General features: G+C 51.3%; 2 protein-coding genes across 2 annotated transcripts; both read right to left on the bottom strand.

Moving 5' to 3' along the window:
* Positions 1 to 5390: 5390 nt before the first annotated feature.
* Positions 5391 to 6182, bottom strand: LOC147412930 (olfactory receptor 14C36-like). The gene has a single exon (XM_086480805.1). It carries the CDS (start codon positions 6180 to 6182, stop codon positions 5391 to 5393), a length of 792 nt encoding a protein of 263 aa, XP_086336931.1.
* A 14524-nt stretch (positions 6183 to 20706) lies between these two features.
* Positions 20707 to 21672, bottom strand: LOC147412931 (olfactory receptor 14A16-like). Its single transcript, XM_086480806.1, has one exon. The coding sequence runs from the start codon at positions 21670 to 21672 to the stop codon at positions 20707 to 20709; it is 966 nt and encodes a 321-aa protein (XP_086336932.1).
* Between the last annotated feature and the right edge of the window lie 3928 nt (positions 21673 to 25600).

Below are 25600 nucleotides of genomic sequence, written 5' to 3' on the forward strand. Positions count from 1 at the left end.
GCTTGGTAGTGTTAGGATAATGGTTGGACCTGATGATCTTAGAGGTCTTTTCCAAGTGAAATATTTCTATGATTCTACGATCAGCATGGTATCGAATACCGCTTGGCTAGTTCGGTTTGGCTGTCCTGGCTGTGCCCCCTCCCAGCTTCTTGTGAAAATTAACCCTATTCCAGCCAAACCCAGGACACACTTTCTCTTGCTAAATTCCACAGTGGCCCCATAGCTTCTTTGTTTCTTCTTTAACTGCAACTTGCATAGCACCAGCTCATCTTGGGGCCATTGAAATCCCTTGAGAGAGTCAACTGGACATGCCCATGGGCCATGGCAGGAGGCTGTCCTTACAGACCAGCTGGACTGAGCTCTGCTCAGTGCTCAGGACTTGTGCTCTGCCCTTCAGTGCTTCTCTGCCCTGCTCAGTGCTCTGCCCTTCACTGCTCCTGTCCGGAAGATCCCCAAGCGAATGGCCCCCAAACAGGCCACAGTCTACAGCTCTGAGATCTTGTGCCTGCCCTTGTTGCTGTCCTTTTCACACTCTGCTCAGGAGCTGGGACCTGCCCCTATTTCAGGGTCATTACAACAGAGCCTGACTCTGCTTTTAACATCCCTGACCAGCTCTTCCATGTCGGCAAGCACTAGATCCAAGCAAGCATCATGTTTGTTGGGCCACCTGGCAGCTGTGAGAAGAAGCTTTCTCAAAAACCCAAGGCCATGAGATTTTGGGCTGAGTCACTCCTCGACAGCCCGGCCCCTGATGAGAAGAAACTCCTGAGCACTCATTGGTCTGTGCTGCTGCCTTGACAGGAGCATAGGGGCATTTAGAAAAGAGACTCATAGAATCCTTTAGGTTGGAAAAGACCTTTAAGATCATCAAGTCTAACCATTCACCTCACACTGCCACGTCCACCACTAAACCATGTCACTAAGTGCCGCATCTACATGTCTTTTAAAAAACTCCAGGGATGGTGACTCTACCACTTCCCTGGGCAGCCTGTTCGAGTGCACGACAACGCGTTCAGTGAAGAAATTTGCCCTAATATCTCATCTAAATCTCCCTTGGCACAACTTGAGGCTCCTTCCTCTTCTCCTGTGACTTGTCACTTGAGAGGAGAGACTGAACCCCACCTGGCTTGAACCTCCTTTCAGGTAGTTGTAGACAGCGATAAGGTCTCTCCTCAGCCTCCTTTCCTCCAGGCTAAACAACCCCAGTTCCCTCAGCTCCTCCTCACATGACTGTTGCTGATACAGACCAGGATGCTTTTGGCCTGCTTGCCCACCTGGGCACACTGCAGGAGGGCTCCCTGTGCAGCACCACGTGTGTCCCAGGATGCGCCCTTGGTGAGTCCATGCCGCCTGCATTTGGAGACGTTCTTCTCTTTCAGGTGCCCAGGAACGTCACCCAGGAGGACTCACTCAAAGGCTCATTCCTTACCCAAGGGAGTTTGTACAGCTTGGGATCCCCTGGTGTCCTGGTTTGGGCTAAATCAGAACTAATTCTCTCTTAGTGCTTATCTTGGTTTGAAAAGACAGGTGTCTGTGGAGGAAGGCAGGAGCCTCCCTTGAAATGGAGAGTGCAACCCCCTTCCCTCCAAACTATTATAATTTTGAAATTAACAGGCCTTCAGGCAAAGATATGGGGAATAGGAATAGCAGTTCTTTACTAATATATATATATATATATATATAAAACACAAGGCAGGGAAAAACAAACAACCCACTGGTTTACACTGACAGAGTCAGGAATACGACCTGACACCCTGTTAGGGTGGCAGCAGCAGTCCGATAAGATGCTGGCTGCAGTCCTCCTGAAGTGATGGGTGTAGTTCTGTGGCAGCAGCAATCGGGTAAAAGAGTCTGGTCTTCCTCCGAAGGTCCAGTGGTCGGCAGGTAGCTCTTGTCCTCTGGAACTCCAGTGGGGGGAAAAGCTCCTCTGGGAATCCAGTGGAAGAAGGCTGCTAGGGTGTTCAAAATCTCCGTTTTTATTTGGCATGGACTGCTTGGCTCCTTCACCCCCCCCCTCCCTGGGCGGAGCATCTCACAATGGGATGGGGAGCCATGAGGCAGTTCCTTGATGGGCCATTAAGAGGAGATAGCCCAGGAGGGAGTTACCGATGGGTCAGGCGATAAGGCATTGTTGTACCCAGTAACAGGAGATAGTCCAGAGGGGGGGAGGCAGGGAGCACCGCCCCACCTGGTCTCAACAGCTCCTGAAGATGGTAATAGAATATTTTTTTTTCTTTTGGCACATTTTACACTGTAACCCAGGACAGGGAGGTAACTTCCTGACACAGCCGGTAAGGGAGCCTACCGGGGAGGTGCCTCGCTTGACCTGCTGTTTACAAACAGAGAAGGACTGGTGGGAGATGTGGTAGTCAGAGGCTGTCTTAGGCTTAGCAACCATGAATTGATAGAGTTCTCGATTCTTGGTGAAGCAAGGAGGGGGGCCAGCAAAATCACTGCCATGGACTTCCAGAGGGCTGACTTTGGGCTGTTCAGGTCACTGGTCGAGAGAGTCCCTTGGGAGACAGTCCTGAAGGGCAAAGGGGTCCAGGAAGGCTGGACATTCTTCAAGGAGGAACTGTTAAAAACACAGGAGCACATCACCATTATCAGCAGTCCTGGTCAACGGGGGAGGTCCTAGATGACTGGAGGCTTGCCAATGTGACACCTGTCTCCAAGAAGGGCCGGAAGGAGGATCTAGGGAACTACAGGCCCATCAAACTGACTTCGGTACCGGGGAAGATTATGGAGTGGTTCATCTTGAGGGTGCTCACACGGCATGTACAGATAAACCAGGGCATCACGGCCAGTCTACATGGGTTCATGAAGGGCAGATCCTGCTTGACCAACAGGATCTCCTTCTACGAACACAGGACTCACGTAGTCGATGAGGCTGTGGATGTCATCAAACTGGACTTGAGTAAAGGCTTTGACACCGTCTCCCACAGCATTCTCCTAAGAAAGCTGGCGGCTCATGGCCTAGACCAGTGCACACTACACTGGGTTAAAAACTGGCTGGACGGATGAGTACAGAGAGTTGTGGTGAACAGAGTTAAATCCAGATGGTGACTGGTCACGAGCAGTGTCCCCCAGGGCTCAGTGTTGGGGCCGGTATTGTTTCACATATTTATCGATGATCTGGATGAGGGGATTGAGTGCTGCCTCAGTGAGTTTGCAGATGGCATTAAATTGGGTGGGAGTTTTGATCTGCTTGAGGGCAGGAAGTCTCTGCAGAGGGGTCTGGCCAGGCTGGATTGAGGGGCTGAGGACAATTGTATGAGGTTCAATAAGGCCAAGTGCTGGGTTCTGTACTTGGGTCACAAAAACCCGACGCAGAACTACAGGCTTGGATTGGCTGGAAAGCTGCTCGGCAAAAACAGGCCCTGGGGATGCTGGTGGACAGGCAGCTGAACGTGAGCCAGCAGTGTGCCCAGGTGGCCAAGAAGGCCAATAGCATCCTGGCCTGTATCAGCAATGGTATGGCCAGCAGGAGCAGAGATGTGATCGTGTCCCTGTACTTGGCACTGGTGAGGGTGGTCCTTGAATCCTGTGTGCAGGTTTGGGCCCCTCAGGACAAGAAGGACATTGAGGTGCTGGAGCGTGTCCAGAGAAGGGCAATGAAGGTGGTGAATGGCAGAGAACAGGTCTTGTGAGGAGTTGCTGAGGGAACTGGGGTTGTTTAGTCTGGAGAGGAGAAGGCTGAGGGGAGACCCCATCACTTTCTACAAATACTTGTGAGGGGGTTGTAGTGAGGTGGGGGTCAGTCTCTTCTCCCAAGTAAAAAGCGATAGGACAGGAGGAAATGGCCTCAAGTTGTGCCAGAGGAAGTTTAGATTGGACATTAGGAAATATTTATTTACTGAAAGAGTGGTCAAACAGTGGAACAGGCTGCCCAGGGATGCGGTGGGGCCACTATCCCCAGAGGTGTTAAAAAAAATTGATTCTATGATTGTTGCACTTGCCCAGATTTTTGCAAGGCTTGTTTAGGTGATATCTGCTGCAGTACTTGCTAAAATAGACAACTACAACCTGGTGTCAATACAAACTGGGAGGAGTGGCTGACACACCAGAAGGCTGTGGTGCCATTCAGCGAGACCTGGACAGGCTGGAGAGCTGGGCGGGAGGAACCTAATGAGGTTCAATAAGGGCAAGTGTAGGGTCCTGCACCTGGGGAGGAATAACTCGTAGAGTGTTCCTCAGATCATTGCCGTGCTGATTCTGACCTTGCCCAGCACAAACTAGTAGCTCCTGTTCTTGTCTGTAGTGCCCTGCAACTCCTCATGCTGTCACCTTGTGGTGATGGCTCTCCACAACCAGGGTGAGCCGCCTGCACGCAAACACTAAGAGCTGACCAAATGGAGCTTCAGTGCAGGCGGACCTTGAGGAACTCTGGGATTCAGCCAACAGGAACCTCTGAAGTTTTAAAAGGAGAAGTAGCTTCGGGGGGAACAAATAAGCCTATAGATCAGGTTCAGCTGGGACCTGACTGGCTGAGCAGGAGAATGGCCTGGGCACCACGAGGGACACCGTACAAGCCAGCGGTGAGCACTCACCATGAACAAGGCCAGCTGCACAGGGGGCTGCATGAGGAGGAGCGTGGCCACCCAGACATCTTGAGTTTCCATCCCCCTCCAGTGAGCCCTGGGGTGGTCACACCTGGTCTGGTGTGTCCCTCTGTGGGAATTCCTGCTGTAGACAGGTTCCTCCAGGGGAGGAACTGGAGAATGCCCAGAAGAGATCTGCACATGCCCTGGACTCTCAGCCCCACACCCCATCTTTCCAGCCCTCTTCCATCTCCACACATCCCCAGGAACATGCTGTCCCTGCAGAACTGCCCAGCTCTCCCAGCAGCCCCAGATTCCCCTCCTAGAGGATGGGTGTCTTTAGTGTCATCTGTGGGAAAGCCCTGGGTACATCCCTCAATTACACTCACCACCTTACATGTCACCAGACACCCACTGGTGACTCCCAAGTTTGGTCCTATATCTCTAAAATGCTATGAACCCTGAGCTTTTTATTCGCAATGCCATGGAGGAAGAGGAACTGGAGAGCTGCAGTTCCTCAGGCTGCTTTGTGGAAAGAGCCCAGCCTGAAAGCACTGCACTGGGAAAATCCCATATTATTGCTGAGCTGCTGCGAAAGAGGCAACTCTGAGCCAGTGTCAGACCCACTTTTATAAAGGCACCAGGTGACGCAAATGCAAACCTTTGTGTGATTAACCTCATAGCCTTGAATGACAATAACAGCAACAATAATAATAACAACAACAATAATAATAACAATAACAAACAAAATCTCCAAACGCAAAATCAAACATCAAAATCCAACAGCAAATAGCTAAAACAAACCAAAAAAAAAAGCCCAAGGAAGTGTAAAAACAGATACTTTGTGAATCATTTGTAAAGAGATGTAGTAATTTTTTCACTATTGAAAAACTTGCGAGGAATTACTTTCTTAACAGCATCTTTGAGCTCCTCGTTCCTCATGCTGTAGATGAGGGGTTTCACTGCTGGAGGCACCACCGAGTACAGAACTGCTGTCACCAGGTTCAGGGATGGGGAGGAGATGGAGGGAGTCTTCACGTAGGAAAAGATACCAGTGCTGACAAACAAGGAGACCACGGCCAGGTGAGGGAGGCAGGTGGAAAAGGCTTTGTGGCGTCCCTGCTCCGAGGGGATCCTCAGCACGGCCCTGAAGATCTGCACGTAGGACACCACAATGAACACAAAACACCCAAAGGCTAAACAGACACTGACCACAAGTAGCCCAGCCTCCCTGAGGTAGGTGTGTGAGCAGGAGAGCTTGAGGATCTGGGGGATTTCACAGAAGAACTGGTCCACAGCATTGCCCTGGCAGAGGGGCAGTGAAAATGTATTGGCCGTGTGCAGCACAGCAGAGGGAAAAGCAGTGCCCCAGGCAGCTGCTGCCATGTGGACACAAGCTCTGCTGCCCAGGAGGGTCCCGTAGTGCAGGGGTTTGCAGATGGCAACGTAGCGGTCGTAGGCCATGACGGTGAGGAGGCAATACTCTGCTGCAAAAAAAAAGACAAACAGAAAGACCTGGGCAACACATCCCGAGTAGGAGATGGCCCTGATGTTCCAGAGAAAATTGGTCATGGCTTTGGGGAGAGTGGTGGAGAGGGAGCCCAGGTCGAGCAAGGAGAGGTTGAAGAGGAAGAAGTACATGGGGGTGTGGAGGTGGGGGTTGCAGGCTACAGTGGTGATGATGAGTCCATTGCTCAGGAGGGCAGCCAGGTAGATGCCCAGCAAGAGCCCGAAATGCAAGTGTTGCAGCTCCCGGGTGTCTGCGAATGCCAAGAGGAGGAACTGGTTTATGGAGCTGCCATTGGACATTTTCTCCCTCTGGGCATGGGGACCTGTTCAAAAAGTTAAAGACAGCGACAATTTCAGGCAGACTTCTCTGGGTATATCTATTCACTTTCTCATAGAACATCCCCCAAACTGCTCTTCCCTCTTCAGGAAGGCCTTTTTTGAGCTCCGGCTGCTGCTTCTTGAGGGTGTCCCAGAGAGCTGGAGGTTCTGCTGTGGGCTCTGCACGAGTCAGAGTCTTACCTACAGCGAGAGGTAAATAGGAACAAAGAGTGGTCTGAGATTAAATGCACTTCTGATGTCAAAGACCTTTACAGCTTTGTGGATCCCAACATGATTCACCCGACAACAGAGCCAATTTTAGTTTGTGTATTCTGTTCTAGTTGTGCCATCACCGCTGAGGAGTGCTTTTAAGGCAGAAATCCTTGGCATTTCTGTTGCACTCCTTGTGACACGGTTTTGGTCCTGTGAGGCAAGTGACGGCCGCTCGCTCACCCTCCGCTGCCCCAGGGAACAGGAGAGAATTGGAAGAGTAAAGGTAAGGAGGCTCATAGGTTGAGATGAAAACAGTGTAGTAAATGAAATAAAACAAAATTTAAATAATAATGATAATAATAGCACATATATATGTGAATAATGCATAATGCAATTGCCCACCACCCACTGACCGAGACCCAGCCCGTTCCCGGCTAGCGATCCCAGAGGAGAAAATCCTGAACCCGCAATCACAGATAGGGAGAGAGCCAGACCCCCAGCTAACCCTCATCCATGTCCTGAGCATGACATTGTACGATGTGGAATATTCCACTGGCCAGTTTGTGTCCATTGCCCCGGTTATGTTCCCTCCCAGCTTCTGAGGCACCTGCACACTGGTAAGACATGGGAAGTTGAAAAGTCCTTGATTTCTTAGCAACAGCTAAAACATCAGCGTACTATCAACATTCTGCTCATACCAAATCCCATACTGAATCCAAAACACAGCACTATTCTTGCTCCTAGGAAGAAGAAAAAGCTCTATCCCAGCCAAAACTAGGACAACGACAGTACATGTTGGTGTCTCAGCTGCACTTCAGTTCTTAGTCCCCCACACCAGTGAGTGTAACAGCAAGAACAAGGGCAGCAGGGAGAAGAGGAGATGCCAAAGTCCCCCTGCCAGCGGAGGCAGGAGAGGGAGACGCAGTCGGACACTCGAGCGTGTCTCCTCTGTGGTGGTCAGGTTGCTGGGAAGGCAACTCCTGACCAAATCCCCGTGACATTAAGGGCAGAGGCTCTGCTGCGTGAGTGAGGAGACCAGGGGGTTGCTCCAGGGAAGGCATCTGCACTGAAGGGGATGGCAGGGAGATGCCTGAATCCCCCTCCCACAGCATGTCTGGGAGCAGTTCTCTCCCCCTCCCTGCCCATGTCTCTGCTTCCTGGAGCTTGTCTTGGCCAGGACCTGTTTCTCTCTCCCCACATCTCCTCCCTCCTCACACTGACAGACCCCATCCCACCTGCCACGTCCACAGCTCTGCCCTGCAGACACCTCCTGGCAGCAGGGCCCTGCCCAGGGACATCTCTGTGTGGGCAGGGGTTAATGAGCAGCTCAGACAAGTCCCAACAACAAATGGGGTCTCAAGGCCTGGTGCACAACGCAGAAAGAAATTCCCATTTCTCCCTGCCCACCCAGCAAACCAAGAGGACAAAACTCACGGCCCAGATTTCTTCTCTTTCAGGTGAACAGTTCCTTGACGTGCTGTTTCCAGAAGGAGCCTCTGCAAATGTTGTGGGGGTGATCTGGAGCTGGGAGCAGCCCTGACCCACGCAGTTCCCCCCTGCCAGCAGAAGGAGCCTCCCTGGCTGGGGGTCACTCCTTCCACCCACAGCATCTCCCCACAGCGCCGTGGGGAGCTCCCTGGGCAGGCTGAGAGCTGACCCTGGCAGACAGCAGAGTCCCTGCTCTGGCACACAGCCCCTGGGGGGCAGGGACCCTGCTCTGAAGGGCAGCCCTGGGCACCCCTGCCTGCACACCTACCTTCACAACCCGCAGGTGTCCCTGAGAGAAGGCAGCCATCATGCCCGGTGCATCTGGTGGGGCAGCAGGGAGTCCCTCACCTGCAGCATGTCCTCCTCCTCTACACTAGAGAAGCTGTTGGGATCCTCGTGAAAGACTCTATGTGCTGTGGAGTGTTCCAGCTTTCGGATAGCCCTCCCGAAACACCAGCTGCATTGCCCTACACCCAGAGACTTACCATGCAGATGACTGTAAAGGCTTCTTTTCCAAGAAACTCTCAGCTTCCTCCCCTCCAGACTGGCATTGAGCTCTCTCAGCCTCACTTCTCTCCTCTTGGTGCCTGCAGGCAGTGCCCTCAGCCCTGCTGTGTTTTGCAGAGGAGCTGCTCCTAGGAAGAACTGTCTCTCAGCAGCACTGCCCTCTTCAATAAGCTCTCTCCTTCCCAGGAGCCCAGCCCAGCTCAGCAGCAGGGGAGCAGCCCAAGGCAGCCCTTTCCCTGCCCCCTCTGGGCTCCCTTGTGGTTTCCCTGGGGCTCCAGGGGAACCTGCTGTCAAACAGGCTGAAGGACTCACTGATGTTCCCTCCCTCAGCTGGGCACAGACACTGACTGACAGCTGTGTCATTTCTGCTGTCAGAAAAAGAAATGGACGTGAGAATAACCTTTTCTTGTCCTATCACTAGACAGGACACATGGAAGGTGACAGGGAACAATTGTGCCCCTGTACTCAGCACAGTGATAGCACACCTTGACTACTGTGTCCAGTTTTGGGCCCCACAGTAGAGGAAAGACGTTGAGGCCCTGGAGCAGGTCCAGAGAAGGGCAACGGAGCTGGGGAGGGGTCTGGAAAACATGTGCTATGAGGAGCACCTGAGGGAATGGGATTGTTTAGCCTAGTGAAGAGGAGGCTGAGAGGAGACCTTATTGCTCTCTACAAGTACCTAAAAGGAAGTTGCAGTGAGGCTGGTGTTGGTCTCTTCTCCCAAGTAACTAATGACAGGACAAGAGGTAATGGCCTCAAGCTGCGCCAGGGGAGATTTAGATTGGATATACGGAAAAATTTCTATCCTGAAAGAGTGGTTGGACACTGGAACAGGCTGCCCAGGGAGGTGATGGAGTCACCATCCCTGGAGGTGTCCAAAAGACATATAGATGTGGTGCTTAGGTACATGGTTTAGAGTTGAGCTTGGTAGTGTTAGGATAATGGCTGGATCTGATGATATTAGAGGTCTTTTCCAACCAAAATGATTCTATGATTCTATGATTCTACAATTAGCATGGTATTGAATAGCCCTTTGCTTCTTCAGTTTGGCTGTCCTGGCTGTGCCCCCTCCCAGCTTCATGTGAAAATTCACCCTATCCTAGCCAAACCCAGGACACACGGTCTCTTGCTAAATTCCACAGTGGCCCCACAGTTTCTTTGTTTCTTCTTTAAGTGCGACTTGCATAGCACCAGCTCATCTTGGGGCCGTTGAAATCACTTGAGAGAGTCAACTGGACATGCCCATGGGCCATGGCAGGAGGCTGTCCTTAAAGACCAGCTGGACTGAGCTCTGCTCAGTGCTCAGGACTTGTGCTCTGCCCTTCAGTACTTCTCTGCCCTGCTCAGTGCTCTGCCCTTCACTGCTCCTGTCCGGAAGATCCCCAAGCGAATGACCCCCGAACAGGCCACAGTCTACAGCTCTGAGATCTTGTGTCTGCCCTTGTTACAGTCCTTTTCACACTCTGCTCAGGAGCTGGGACCCACTCCTATTTCAAGGTCACTACAACAGAGCCTGACTCTGCTTTTAACACCCCTGATCAGCTCTTCTGTGTTGGCAAGTACCAGACCCAAGCAAGCATCATGTTTGTTGGGCCACCTGACAGCTGTGAGAAGAAGCTTTCGCAAAAACCCAAGGCCATGGGATTTTGGGCTGAGTCACTCCTCGACAGCCCAGCCTCTGATGAGAAGAAACTCCTGAGCACTCATTGGTCTGTGCTGCTGCCTTGACTGGAGCTTAGGGGCATTTAGAAAATAGAATCATAGAATCCTTTAGGTTGGAAAAGACCTTTAAGATCATCAAGTCCAACCATCCACCTCCCACTGCCACATCCACTACTAAACCATGTCACCAAGTGCCACATCTACATGTCTTTTAATAAACACCAGGGATGGTGACTCTACCACTTCCCTGGGCAGCCTGTTCGAGTGCATGACAATGTGTACGGTGAAGAAATTTCTCCTAATGTCTCATCTAAATCTCCCCTGGCACAACTTGAGGCTGCTTCCTCTTCTCCTATGACTTGTCACTTGGCAGAAGAGACTGAACCCCATCTCACTTGAATCTCCTCTCAGGTAGTTGTAGAGCGGGATAAGGTCTCCCCTCAGCTTCTTTTTCTCCAGGCTAAACAACGCCACTTCCCTCAGCTGCTCCTCACAGGACTTGTGCTCTAGACTCTTCACCAGCTTCGTTGCCCTTCTTTGGACACGCTCGAGCACCTCAGTGTCTTGCAGTGAGGAGCCCAAAACTGCACACAGTATTCAAGATGCAGCCTCAATGGTGCCAAGTAGAGGGTCACGATCACTCTCCTACTCCGGCTGGCTATACCATTTCTGATACCAATCAGGATGCTGTTGGCCTTCTTGGGCACCTGGGCACACTGCTGGCCCACATTCAGCCGACTGTGAACAAACATCTTTCAGGTCATTTTCCCCAGGCAGCTCTCCAGCCACTCATCCCCAAGCCTGTAGCGCTGCACGAGGCTCTTGTGACCCAAGTGCAGGACTCGGGCACTTGGCCTTGTTGAACCTCATACAATTGGCCTCACCCCATCAATCCAGCCTGTCCAGATCCCTCTGCAGAGCCTTCCTACCCTCCAGCAGATCAACTTGATGTCCTCTGCAAATTTACTGAAGGAACATTTGATCCCCTCCTCCAGATCATCGATAAAGATGCTAAACAAGACTGGTCCCAATACTGAGCCCTGGGGAACACCGCTTGTGACTGGCCGCAAACTGGATTGAACTCCATTCACCGTCACTCTTGAGGTGGGGCCAGCCAGCCAGTTGGCTCCACAGTAAAGAATATCGTCGTCCAAGCCATGAGCAGCCAGTTTCTCCAGGAGGCTGTTCTGGGAAAATGTTTGTGGCTGTTGCCACTGCTGTAACATTTGGCACAGCAGAAGCATTTGCCTCCACCACCATCTCTGCAGGGAGGTGTCACACACTTCTAGATTAAAAGGGTAGGTGGTTCTTTTTGGAGGATACTAGAATAACAAAATAGAGGAATTTGAGTTGGGGAGAAGATGTGGTCAGGGATGTTTGGGGACACCTGTGAAGCAGCCCAACACCTCATATGAATTACTCCTGCGGTCAGGGAGAACCTGAGAGCTTTCCTGAATCTGAAAACTTAAAGGGGAAGGAAGGACAGCCTCATTCAGGCTGGAAGGGACCTCAGCAGGTGTCTTGACCTACCTCCTGCCCAAAGCAGGGCCCGCCCAGATCAGTCAGGGCTTTATCTAAGCAAGTCTTGCTCCCTTTCTGGCACAGATCTGGTGCAGACTCCCTGGGAAACTGCTTCCAGCCCTTGACTGTGGTCGTGGTGGAAGTTTCTCCCTGTGTCTAGTCTGACCCTTTGCTGTTTCAGCCCACTGCCTCTTGTCCTTGTGCCTTGGATCACAGCCATGAGCCCCAATCAGCCACACCGCTGCGTGTCCACCCGAGATCTTCCTTTCTCAAGGCTGAACAACCCAAGCTCTCAGGCTCTTCTCACAGCACTTGTGCTCCAGCCATGACCGCCTCAGTGGCCCTCCACTGAACTTCCTCCAGTTTACCAATCTCTCTCTGTCATTGTCGGGAGTAACGAAGTAGAGAAGGAATCTGGATGGGGTTTCAAAAGTGCTGATCAAAGGGAGATAATCCCTTCCACTGGCTGTGCTCCTGCTCACAGCCCAGGATGCAGTTGGCCACCTTTGCTCATGGCTCATGTTTTGCCTGTTGAAACCCAAGGACCACCAGAGCCTTCCGCAGAGAGCCACTTCCCACACAGGCAGCCCCTGGCCTCTGTCATTGCAGGGCCTTAGTCCACTTCAAGGATAGGTCTTTAGCTTCTGTTCCTACTGGCCCATCCTGCTGGCCTGTCTAAGGAAACTTTGGGATTGCAGCCCCAACTTCAGTGTAGTGTCTGTGTTCGTCAATGTTCTATCACCCACAAATGTTATAAAAAAGCACTCTCTCTTCTCCCCTGGGTCATTATAACATGTTAAACAGGGCAGGTTATGGTACAGACACCTGCAGGTCCCTACTAGCTAGATGCCTCCAGGTAGAGTACTACGCACGGCCCATGTCTCTCCGAGCCCAAAAGTCCAGTTGGTTTTTTACCCACCTACTTATCCACCCGCGCAGACTATAATATCCCAATTTAGACACAAGATGGGGATGATGCTGAACGCTTTCCTGACTTCCAGGTAAAAGATACCACGCTCTCCCTCTACCCAGCAATCCTGTCCTTCCATTATGGAAAGCAAAGAGGATGGCCAGGTGCAATCTCCCCTGGGTACATCCAGGCACCTGCTCTTTCAGATACCCAGAAATAGGATCTGAGTGGACATGCCCTGGGGCGCAGCCTTTAGTTCCCCCTGCTCCTCCTGTGGGAATCTTTGAAAGGTGCCTGCAGCTTTTGGGTGCTGCCAGTCATCAGAGAATCCCTCCCATCTCCATGACCTTTCAAAGACAACAGAGAGTGACCTCACTGTGACATTGGTTTGCCCTCTCAGCTCCCTTGGCTCTTGTCCCTCCTGTCCCATAGCCTGCTAAGGATTGTGTTTGCTCAAGGACCCCTGACTTGAACCCCACCCCATCCTGGCTGTTCTCCTCCAGAGTCCTGCCTCATGTCAGAGGCCAGGCAGAGGTTGCTGGGGAAGACTGAGGCAAAGAGGACATGGAGCATCTCAGATCTGTCTTCACTTGCTCTTAGTAAATTCAGCAGTGCCCACACAGTAACTTTGATTCTCCTTTAAATGTTCCTGAAGTAGCAAACACTCACTGTGGTGCCCCTGATTTGCCTTTCAAGTTTATATTGAATTGATATCTGGACTATCGCTGAGCTTGGAGGATGCTGTCCTTGAGGACCAGCTGGCTGCCACCGTGTCACAGCTCTGTCTCCCACAGGAACGGCTCCAGTTCATCCTGCCTGTGGCCCTGGCTGAGACATTGCTGCACATTTAGGCTGAAGCACCCCCGCTGTGGAAGCAGGCAAGTTTTGACTTGCCGTAAGGAATCCTCGTACTGAGTGTTCAAGACCCTGTGTGTGCTGTTGATGGGAGAAGAAGAGGTGCTGTCAAGGCCAATTCTTTTTCTGATAGCTGAAATGACACAGCTGGCAGTCAGTCTCTGTGCCCAGCTGAGGGAGGGAACCTCAGTGCTGACTTCAGCCTGTTTGAGAGCAGGTTCCCCTGGAGCCCCAGGGACAGCTGGAGGGAGCCCAGAGGGGGCAGAGAAAGGGCTGCCTTGGGCTGCTCCCCTGCTGCTGAGCTGGGCTGGGCTCCTGGGATGGAGGGAGCTGCTGGCAAGTGGGCAGCGCTGCAGAGAGACAGCTCTGCCCAGGAGCAGCTCCTCTGCGAAGCGCAGCAGGGCTGAGGGCACTGCCTGCAGGCAGGGAGGGAGAGCGGAGTGTTCACTGGGGGAGGCATCCTCACAGCCCTGGACACAGTAAGTTTCTGTCTGTAGGACAACGCTGCAGCTGCTGTTCCTGGAGAGATCTAAAGCTGGCACCTTCGATGGTTGGTGCAGAGAAGGACGTGCTCCAGAACAGGGCTTGCCTGCTGCACCTTCAGAGGGACAGGGCATGATGACTTCTTTCTCCTGGGGATGTCTGCAGGATGTGAATCCGTGTGTGCAGGCAGGGGTGCCCAGGGCAGAGCAGGGTCCCTGCACCCCAGGGGCTGTGTGCCGGGTCAGGGACTCTGCTGCCTGCCAGGGTCAGCACTCAGCCTGCCCTGGGACGTTCCCATAGTGCTGTGGGGAGATGCTGTGGGTAGTAGGAGTGACCACCAACAAGGTAGGGTCCTTCCGCTGTAGAGAAGGGCGGCTCACAAATTCCAAGAAACAAAGTCCTTCTGTCCATGGCAGGGCTGTTCTTCTGGTACTTGTGACGAGCTGGTGGCCTTCAGTTTGCTTCCTCAGGCATGGTAAATCAGTATACAATGGGAGCGACATACAGCTACCTTAAGAAAGGTACTTGTCAAGGTTTGAGGCTGGGCCGGCCACTAACGAATGACAGACGCTCTCTATTAACCCCTCTCCCCTCCCAAAAGTGAAAAGGAGAGAGAACAAGAAAGAGTGACTTTATGGCTTGGAAAAGAAAACTAAAACAGCTTTAATTAAATAATAACAATAAAAGAAAATATATTAACAAGAATAAGGAAATAATTAAATATATACAATATGTACAAAACCAATACCAAATCCAACTCCCCCCACCCTGGTGACGATACGTCACCACCACACTGCGGGGCTGGCACTGGGGCAGTCCCAGGTTGGACTGGGCAGCAGACACGGACAGGATGCAGGAGCTGGACTCAGGCCCTGGATTCAGGGATCAGGGATCGACAACAGAAGAACAGACGGAGTCCTCCTCAGACATTGGCCATCGAAGAAGAGAGATTGACTCTCGTGATCTCTCAGCTTTATACTGAATATGACGTATACGGGGTGGGACACTTTGTTGGTCAGGTTTGGGTCACCTGTCCGGTTTGCTCCTCCCCGCAGGTGTGAACTTTTACGTGCTTGTGACCCTTTTCACACCCGACACCCCAACACGCAGTACAAGATCTAGCAGTGACCTTGGTCGCTGCAAGAACAAGTATAAGCAAGGGCCTCTCTGCATCTCATTCCTTGGTACTGACTCCCCTCAGCCTTATCACTGCTGGGAGTAGTCACTGTCTGGAAAAACATGCTGCTGTTTCAGAAAATGCCGTTAGTTAGAGGAGACTTAACTGAAAACTTAAAGCACTAAAACAAAACTAGTTCTGGTTTAGCCCAAACCAGGACATAAATAAAACTTCATACTGTAAAGACTTGTTAGTATAAGAGTTAGGGATGGCAATTTTGTCAACCTAGGACTGGCGGATGCCTGTGGGCAGGTGCATTCCTCAGTGAGCTGTTTTGATGCTCAAGGATCACCTCTTCATGACCAAGAAAGGTCCAACCCAACATACAGGAATTCCCACCAAGGTGGAAAGAGGCAGCAATGGATGAGAAAGGAGCTCTCAAACTAAAATCAGGCGTGAGAATTAAGCACAGAGAAGGTGGAAGCTAGCTGCCTTCCAGCCTCAGTGGTTCTGTGATTCTGTTCTGGAAAGACCAGTTCCTGGACGGATCCATGCTCTCTCTTTGTCTATCTGAGTCTCTATCTTAAAGTAACACAGCCCAGCATGCCTACAGTCCACGCTCGTTTCTTCTTTCTCCAACTGTGTACTGTTTAGCTTGGCCTAGAGACCTGCCGAGGTCCCTTCCAGGATGAATGAATGACCCACCACGTGTGTTCCCTTGACGACAATAGAGACAGCTCTCAGGTGCCCCATGACCACAGAAGAAAGCAAACATAACTTTGGTGCACTCAGCTGTGGCTTTTGTGTCCCCCTGTGGTGGGCTGACCCTGGCCAAAATGCCAGGTGCCTACCTAGGCCACTCTATCACTCCCCTCCTTAACTGGATAGGGGAGAGAAAAAAAAAATAACAACAGGCTTGTGGGATTGAGATAAGGACAGGGAGATCATTCAACATTTACCATCACGGGCAAAAGAGACTCGACTGAAGGGAAATGTAATTTATTACCAATTAACTCAGAGAGGAGTAATGAGAAATAAAACCAAATCTTAAAACACCTTCCCTGCACCTGCGGGAGCTGCGTGAGGACACTGACACGATCAATGTGACCTAACAAGCGAACCTTTATTTCCGTGTTTCCAGTGCAATTTATAACCCTCCACCACACCCAATAAATACTGATTGGCTTCATCGCAAATAACGGCCCATAGTCCAACCCGATTGGCTACATTGCGAGTCATGTTCAAGTCACGTTCACAGATGTTCACACCCATCTTCTTCAGGAATTAAAACTGCGTCATTAATGGCGGCTGTCTCTTCTCCTGCCCCTGTAAGATGTTCATGCCCCCTGCACCACAAGTTGTTTATGCTTTCAGCAGTTCCGGTACGTCCCAGCTCAGATTCTCTGGAAAGGCTGGATTGTTCACATGTCCCTTATTTCATAAATGTCCTCTCACACACACCAATCTTTGTCATTAAGAAAAAGACTGGGAAATGACACTTGTTACATGACCTGAGGCAGATCAACGTTGTGATAGAAAGTATGGGAGCCTTACAACCCGGAGTTCCCTCTCCCACAGTATTTCCATCAAATTGGCCGATAATAGTAATGGATCTAATTGTTTCTTTACAATTCCCCTCGCAAAGCAGGACTGTTTTCGCTTTGCTTTCTCCGTTCCATCTATTAACAATAGTGCACCCATGCAACACTATCACTGGACTGTCTTGCCTCAGGGAATGAAGAATAGCCCTACTATCTGTCAAATGTATGTTGCAAGGGCACTCTCGGGGGTTCGTGAACAGCCCCCGCAGATACTGGTGTATCATTATATGGACGATATCTTGATTGCAGGGGCTGAGTTGACAATTCTGAAGGAAGTGGTCAATGAAACGTTGAAGGCCCTACAGTTTTATGGACTCCAGGTAGCACCTGAAAAAGTACAAGAGGAACCCCCTTGGCACTACCTGGGGTGGAAAATAATGGAACGAACTGTAGAACCCCAGAGGGTGGCCTTGAAATGGGAAATCACAACGCTAAATGATCTGCCAAAAATCTTAGGTGCTGTCAATTGGGTTAATCACTACTGGGAATCAATAATGATACTTTACAGCCTTTGTTCATGTTGTTGAAGGGTGACCCTGCCTTGGATTCGCGACGTAGTCTAACACTGGAAGCGCAACAAGCTCTAGCCCTTGTTGAACTTGCAATTCAGTCAAGGCAAGCGGGCCGACTAAGGGAGGGTCGTGGCCTCCAACTTTTTATTATAAATACATCGTCACAACCCTTGGCATTATTAGGACAATGGGTGGAGACTGAAGCAGACCCCCTCATCCTCATAGAGCAGATCTTCCTGCTACATCAGCCAACAAAGACCATTATAACCAGGGCAGAGATGTTTGCAATGTTAATTTGTAAAGGGCAGACACGGGCAGTACAATTACAAGGACAATAAGTATTAATTCTCTATGTACCATTTACAAAAGACTGTCTGGGATGGAGAATGGCAAATAGTCTACCACTTCAAACTGCGCTGCTGAATTTTACTGGAAATATCAGTATTCATTTACCGTCACACAAATTATTCGTGTCTTTTAAAGACAAGCACATCATCGCCCGACCCGGATGCAGCCCAGTTCCCGTACCTGGGCGCACAGTATTTATGGATGGCTCAGGAAAATCAGGACGAGCAGTGATAGTTTGGAAAGAAGGATTAAAATGGGAGAGGGAGATTCGTACAGTCTCAGGAACGCCCCAAATAGTAGAACTGATTGCAGTTATTAAGGTGTTCCAAAGGTGGAGTGAACCTTTGAACATAGTCACTAACTCACAGTATGTTTGCAGGCTCGTTCAAAGAATAGAAAAAGCTTCATTAAAACATGTCAATAAAGAGCAGCTATTTTCCCTGTTTAAACAATTATGGAGTTTGGTCAACAACCGGGTAAGTGATTTTTATGTACTACATATACGAGGCCATACTACTTGACCTGGAGCTATAGCAGAAGGGAATTGGGAAGCAGACAGATTGACTGCCCTGGCCTGGGCGGCGCCTACACCACAGATCTTAAAACAAGCCCAATTATCACATGAATTTTTCTACCAATCTGTTCCAGCTCTTCAAAAACTATTTTGTTTTTCCTGCAATGATGCTCGTGCAATTGTGCGTATGTGTCCTGATAGTCAACAATTTGCGGCCGCAGGCCCAACTGGAGTTAACCCTCGAGGTCTCCAAGCGCTTAAATTATGGCAATCAGATGTGACACATCTCAGAACTGGGAAGACAGAAGTGGGTACGTGTTTCAGTTGATACCTATTCAGGGGCGATATGGGCAACAGCTGAACCCAGGGAAAAAAGCAAGGGACGTTATTAGACACGGGACTGCTGCCTTTGCAGTATGAGGAATACCAGCAACTATAAAGACAGATAATGGCCCCAGATATAACAGCAAAAAGACACAAATGTTTTTACAAATGTGGGGTGTAAAACACGTCATGGGCATTCCACACTCTCCACAAGGACAAGCAATCGTTGAACGCACTCACCAAATTGTAAAAAACATGCTGCAAAAACCAAAAGGGGGAATGCAGGGGGAAAGCCCGCAGAAAAGCTTATGGAAAATGGTCTATGTCTTGAATTGTGTAGACCTTAGAAACGACATAGGGGACCAACAACTACCTCTAATTAAACCCTTTTTAGGCCTAGGTTCCGGAATGTCAGATACACTAAACCCAAACGTGAAGGTCTGGGTGCGTTTGCTGCAGACAGGGAAATGGGAAGGACCATACATGTTAATAACGTGGGGTAGAGGGCATGCTTGTGTTTCCTCAGATCAAGGACCAGAGTGGATTCCAGTGCAGTGTGTAAGGCTGTGGCTTGAAAAAACAAAATATGGGGATGGCGATCTACCTAATCACGCTGCTGGGAGTGGAAGTGTTGATCACATCAATACAGACTATGGGAAATACGATGAAGACGCTGACACCGACGCTGACACCCCAGAACAGCAGTAACATACGGGTATCTTTGGCTCATGCCTTGAACCAGACAGCCTTCTACGTCTTGATGGCACAACCAGAACAGCCTTTTCACACGTGCCTTGTTGGACTACACATAGATAATGTAGAAGTAATTGGGAAGGAAGTGACTGGATTACGAGGGTTGATAGGTGTGCATTGTAATGCAGCTAGCATCCTCATGGCTCCTTTAGCTACCTTATTAAACAATCGGGGCCTGAGGGAGTGGTTGGAGATCTTAATCAAGGTTGGGTTATCGATTTTATGTATAATCATGTGTATAATTTTAATATTACCATGCTTCTTATCTTGCATGTAGGGAATGATCCTCTGAATGTCAGTAAGTGTCTATACGGTGGAAAAACAAAAAGGGGGAATTGAGGAGGAACAAGGAGAGAAGGGATGGAAAGAGTTAACAGGATTCAGGCAGCTCCTGCCCTGAGCCTTGAACAAGAGTAAAGGAAGAGAACAGGGAAGTAAACGGGTGCAGACCCTTAGACTCGAGAACAACACAAGCCTTCAGGACAGCACCCAATGGTGCTAGTGGTAGTGGCGCGTGGACAATGCCCGTACACCAGTCACAGCTTACTTAGTGGTGGTTGTACTAGTAGAGAAAAGGATATATTGATGCTGTAGCAAACAATAAAGGTCTTCAGTTTCTCCCCAATAGGAGTCTGTGCCCTAAATCCGCCCCAGCTCAATGCTGTTTCCTGTCGGGGGCACTCGCCAGCCCAGCCAGCCCAGCCCTTCCCTGAATCTTGACTCCTTTCTGCCGTCTCCCCAGTCGAGCCCAGCAAAGCAGCCCTGCTAGGACTGGTGTCACAGAAGGAAACGGAGGCCACAGAGAACCTTCATCCAGCCGGCATGCTGAGGAGATCCCCACCCTGGGGAACTTGCAGCCTCACATCCCAAACTTGCTCCCCACAACAGCAGGAGACAACTGGCCCGGGGGATCCTCAGGGAGGTCCTTTTGCCCCAGGGAAAGGGCAGCCTGACCCGAGCTGACACCCACACCAAAGGGTTTCTCTTTCCATGTCCCCCCTGCACACACACACACGGTGCCCTGCTCTTCTCCCGGGACATCCCATCTCCCCACAGAGACTTTTCCCTACAGAGCTCATCTCTGCTGACCTGGACGGCCATTCCTGAACCCCCTCCCCAGGCTCCCCACAGACCCTGAACTGGTGGTGCTTCTCTGCAGAGCAAGTGGGCTGTGGTGGCCATGGCCACGCTGGTGAGGCTGAGAGGCAGACCCAGCTCAGGGTGGCTACTGCCCCCTCCACCTTTGCACACAGATGCTGTCCATGCAGCTCCAGAAAAGAACTTGGAGAAAGGAACTCAGACAAACAAGTCGGTGCAGGGTCCTTTATTTGGTTTAAACACGCAGACAGCACAGCTCCTTATTTACACAAAGTCTCTGAGGCACACAAGGCAGGCAGAGACTGATATAGAAATAGGATGAAGAATGGCAACATTTTTGAGGACAGAATACTCCCCGAGCAAGCTAAACCCCAAAGAAACCAAATCAAACAACCCACCAAAGAGAGGCTGGGCTTGTAATGAGTTCCATTACTAGTGATACGCAGGGGAAGATGAGCAGTTCATTGCTGCTTCTGCAAAGCAACCGGTCATCAGTTTCCTCAGGGCGTCCTTGAGCTCCTGGTTCCTCATGCTGTAGATGAGGGGGTTCACTGCTGGAGGAACCACCGAGTACAGAACTGCCAGCAGAAGGTTCAGGGATGGAGAGGAGATGGAGGGAGTCTTCAGGTAGGAAAAGATACCAGTGCTGACAAACAAGGAGACCACGGCCAGGTGAGGGAGACAGGTGGAAAAGGCTTTGTGGCGTCCCTGCTCCGAGGGGATCCTCAGCACGGCCCTGAAGATCTGCACGTAGGACACCACAATGAACACAAAACACCCAAAGCCTAAACAGACACTGACCACAAGTAGCCCAGCCTCCCTGAGGTAGGTGTCTGAGCAGGAGAGCTTGAGGATCTGGGGGATTTCACAGAAGAACTGGTCCACAGCATTGCCCTGGCAGAGGGGCAGTGAAAATGTATTGGCCGTGTGCAGCACAGCATAGGGAAAAGCAGTGCCCCAGGCAGCTGCTGCCATGTGGACACAAGCTCTGCTGCCCAGGAGGGTCCCGTAGTGCAGGGGTTTGCAGATGGCCACGTAGCGGTCGTAGGCCATGACAGTGAGAAGACAAAACTCGGCTGTGATCAAGAAGACAAAGAGAAAAACCTGGGCAACATATCCCGAATAGGAGATGGCCCTGTTGTTCCAGAGGGAATTGGCCATGGCTTTGGGGAGAGTGGTGGAGAGGAAGCCCAGGTCAAGGAGGGAGAGGTTGAGGAGGAAGAAGTACATGGGGGTGTGCAGGCGGTGGTCACAGGCTACGGCGGTGATGATGAGTCCGTTGCCCAGGAGGGCAGCCAGGTAGATGCCCAGGAAGAGCCAGAAGTGTAAGAGCTGCAGCTCCCGCCTCTCTGCAAATGCCAGGAGGAGGAACTCTACGATGGAGCTGCCATTGGACATTATTTCGCTGCAGGAATAGGGGACTGTTGAAAGAGGAGAAGATATTGACAGTTTTTTTCTAAGCCTGTTTTATGCCATTTCTCAGAGAAAACACACAAAATGACTTCTTTTTTTCAGAGGAACTTCGGTCAGTTCCTTTTTGTAGGTGCAGGATTGACGAGCAGGGGCTCTGCCCATGGGCTCCAGAGAAGTCAGACCTGTGTTATTGCAGTGGTGTCAAACAGCCCGTTCATTTGGTAGGTGTTCCTGGCAGTGGGTGCCTTTAGTCGAGTGACAGGCATTTCCCTCAGTGACCGTGTGACATTTGTCCCTATTTATTCCAGTGCGATGGAGTCAGCACCCAGACCTGCTGTGTCTGAGAGGGAAGAACCCAGGGAGGGACCCAGCCCTTCCAACTCTGCTGTAATGAACAGCAAATTCTGGGTTGCAATAACTCACGGCCAACACAGAACATTTCTCACCCCCATTTTCCTTCTCCAGGCTCTCTCCAGACATGATAACAGCAGCGTGCCTGTGGGGGAGAATGGGGCTGTCACTGAGTTCCCACCCTCCCCTGCTGAATTGCCCTGAGCACAGGGGAAGTACACTTCAAGCTCTTCACCTCAAGGAGGTTCTCATGTGCCTGAAAGACAGTGCCCAGCACCTCCTGTAGGGAGGATCAACTTGTTTCCAAGTCCCACACACTGCATTGCCCACAGCCCCCCAGGATCAGTGACTCAAATGCATCTGAGATGCCTAACACTCCCCCCACAACCCAGACCTTCCAAAAGCAAGAAAAGGAGCAGCAGGAATTGGAGAAAAAAATGCAGAGCAATACCCTGATTCTTCTGCAAATGGAGAACAGGAGAGGAAGACAGCTGGCACTCGGGAAAGCCTTCTCCTTACACAGCACACACAGCACCTCCACTTTGGTGACATCCCAGGCCGGTTGCTCTCAGTCCCTTTTCTCTGCACAAGGAAGAGGTTTATATGTCAGAAGAGATCAATCTTTGCTGGGGATCTGTCCTTCCACTCACAGCTTCTCCCCACAGCTCCATGAGGAGCTCCCAGGGGCAGGATGAGTACTGATGTAGGCTGGTGACAGAGTCCATGCCCAAGGTAACAGACCCCCATGGTGAAGACACCCTGCTTGGAAGGACAGCTCTGGGCTCCCCTGGCTGCACACCCACCTTCACACCCCACAGCCATCCCCACCAGAAGGCAGCCGTCATGCCCTGTCCCTCTCACACTGCACTAGGGAAGCCCTGCTCTGCAGCCTGTCTTCCTCTTCTCCATCACAGACAGATCCCAGAGGTTGGACACATTCAGGAGATCCTGCAAGGAACCACCGACACATCACCCTGCCCCCAGAGACTTACTGTGTCAGAGGCTGGGAAGAGTTCTCCTCCAGTGAGCTCTCAGCCATCCTCCCCCTCTCCCCTGCCTTCAACCTCTCTCTGCCCCGCTCCTTTCTCCTTGGTGCCCACAGGCAGCCCCCTCAGCCCTGCTGCGCTTTGCAGAGCAGCTGCTGCTGGGCAGAGCTGTCTCCCTGCAGCTCTGCCTGCTTGCTAGGAGCTCTCTCTGTCCCAGGAGCCCAGCCCAGCTCAGCAGCAGAGCAACAGCCCAACAACTTCTTAATGATCTCTCTGGTGGTTTTGATGCCACGTTCGTGAAACCCAGGCATTGAGGGGAAATTCAGGAAACCTCTTGAGGAGTCAAAGTCAGATGCAAACTCCAAAGTTTCTTGGAGCACTCATGGGTTCCACTGAGGGACGTTACTGACAAAGCCTCTCTGGGGGCTGGTTGAAGGAGAAACCTGGAGGCAGTGAGGACAGGTAGGCAAAGGCAAGGTGAAGGGGCCTCTGATGCTGAGTAAACCTTGGTGTGCTTTATCAAGAAAAAAGACAAAGGACTGACTCCCCAGCCCCTGCAAGGCAGACCCTGTCCCTCAGCCATTCCTCAGGGTTCTTCCTGGGGCAGGGTGATGTGGAGATGTGCAGTGCCAAGGGCAGGGCCAAGGTCCTCTGCTTCTGGGGTTGTGCTGGGTGGGCTGAGGAGGCACTGAGGTGCTGGTGCTGTAAGGTGAAGGTGTCTTCTGGTAGGCCTTGGGGGTTGAGACAACAGCCCTAGCCAAGGGCAGAAAGACCTCAGCTCTCTTGGGGGCTTTTTTTCTTGCCAGAACCCTTGAGTGTCTCCACCACAGGATGTCCTACAGTGTCCCACACCTGCGCTTGCCATTGCACCGTGCAGATCAGACTGTCCCCATGAGAGGCCTGAGCAACGCCTGAGGGACATGTTGTCCCTTCCCACAGGCTGGAGGTCAGGACCTGTAGCCTTCATGAACACCCCCAGCTTTCCTCAAGCATCAGAGTGACCTTGACTTTGCCTTTGCCTTTGCCTGGGACGAAGGGAGCTCCTGGCAAGAGGGCAGTGCTGCCAAGAGCTCTGGAGTGTCCCTCTCCTCCCAGAATCACAGAACCAAGGAGGCTGGAACGCATCCAGCCGCCACCTTTTCTGGGCTTCCCCTTCATGCTTGGTTTTAGCCAGCAGCTCCTTTCTCAGCCATGCCAGCCTCCTGCCACCTTTATGTGACTTCCAGCATGTCAAGGTGGAACATTCTGGATCATGAAGAGGAGTTCCTTGAGCATCAAACACCTCTCTGCACCTGTCTTCTCTGGTGGCTGCAGCCTATGGCATTTTTCCAAGGAGGTCCCTCAGAAGGTCAAATTCTGCTCTCCTGAAACCCTGTTTTTGCCTTCTTCAATTTTCTCCACATCCTCCAAACTACCTTTTTACCCCATCCCTCTAAAAGCTCATTCAGCCATTTCCATGTTTCATCAACCCATAGCTTGAGAACTCCGTCCTTCAGCGTCTGGATACTTTTATGGATTGACTCGGAGTGATCTGATAAATTCATGCAACACATTCCTTCAAAATCCTCACATCCATGACTTGTGCTAAAAGCAAAACACCAATAGCTGTACGATTTTGCAGCGTGACATGCCCAACTATTACACAGGCTTCTGTAGAACAACTGCACTGGTGCTCGCTCTGAGTGACCAGTTACAGATCAAAGGAAACACACGTGACCAAGGCAAAGTAAAGCAAACACAGGAAAACAAGCTCAGCCCCTGTAACTCAGACTATTCCTAGCTAGCAGGAATCCACTTCTAGAAATCTGTCAAAGGCTTTTATATCTTTCCTTTTATCTTTTTTCTTTTTTTCCCTTTTTTCTCTCTTTTTTCTTTTTTTTCCTCTCTTTTTTTCTTTTTTTTTTCTTTTTTTTTTCCTTCTTTTTTTTTTCCCCAATTTTCTTAACAACAGACTTCCCTCCCCCCCCCGAAATTGACCAAGGTGGGAGGGGCAGGTCCATACTGCAGTGTTTTTGGAGGGGAGGGGGGAGCTCGTTTTTTGGGGGGTGGGGGGATGAGATCCATTTTTGGGGGGAGGGGGAAGGGTTGGGGTGACCCCAGGTGTGATGCCGGGGGTCCCTTTTCCCCCGCCATGAGCCTTCGGCATCGTCCTTGTCCTCCTTCCTCCTTGCCGGGGGTGGGCAATGGGAGGTGCTCAGCCAGGCCATGGGTGTCGGGGCCGCAGGGGTCGGGGCCGGCCGGCCCTGGCAGCTGAAGAGGAGGACGCTCTCACTGGGCGCGTCTCTCTGCCACACCAGGCAGACACCGTGGGAGCCGGCGCCGCCACCAGCACCAGCTGAGCCACCTTCAGCCGTGACAGCGCCCCGTGGAACCAGGGGTACTCGGAGAGGGGGTACTCCAGGGGGTACATCTGGCGCCTGTACTTAAGCGGCAAGGCATGCAACATTTCCAAGTCCCCCTCTTCCCAAGCCTTGGGGCGAAATTCGTCCCATATCTCAGGGGAATAGATAGTACATGAGTCCACTCCGGGGACTGCGATCCTGACCCACTTCAAGATACACTTAAGTTAGGACTCA

Source organism: Leptosomus discolor, unplaced genomic scaffold (genome assembly GCF_034619465.1).
Source record: "Leptosomus discolor isolate bLepDis1 unplaced genomic scaffold, bLepDis1.hap2 HAP2_SCAFFOLD_35, whole genome shotgun sequence".
Classification (NCBI taxonomy): Eukaryota; Metazoa; Chordata; class Aves; order Leptosomiformes; family Leptosomidae; genus Leptosomus; species Leptosomus discolor.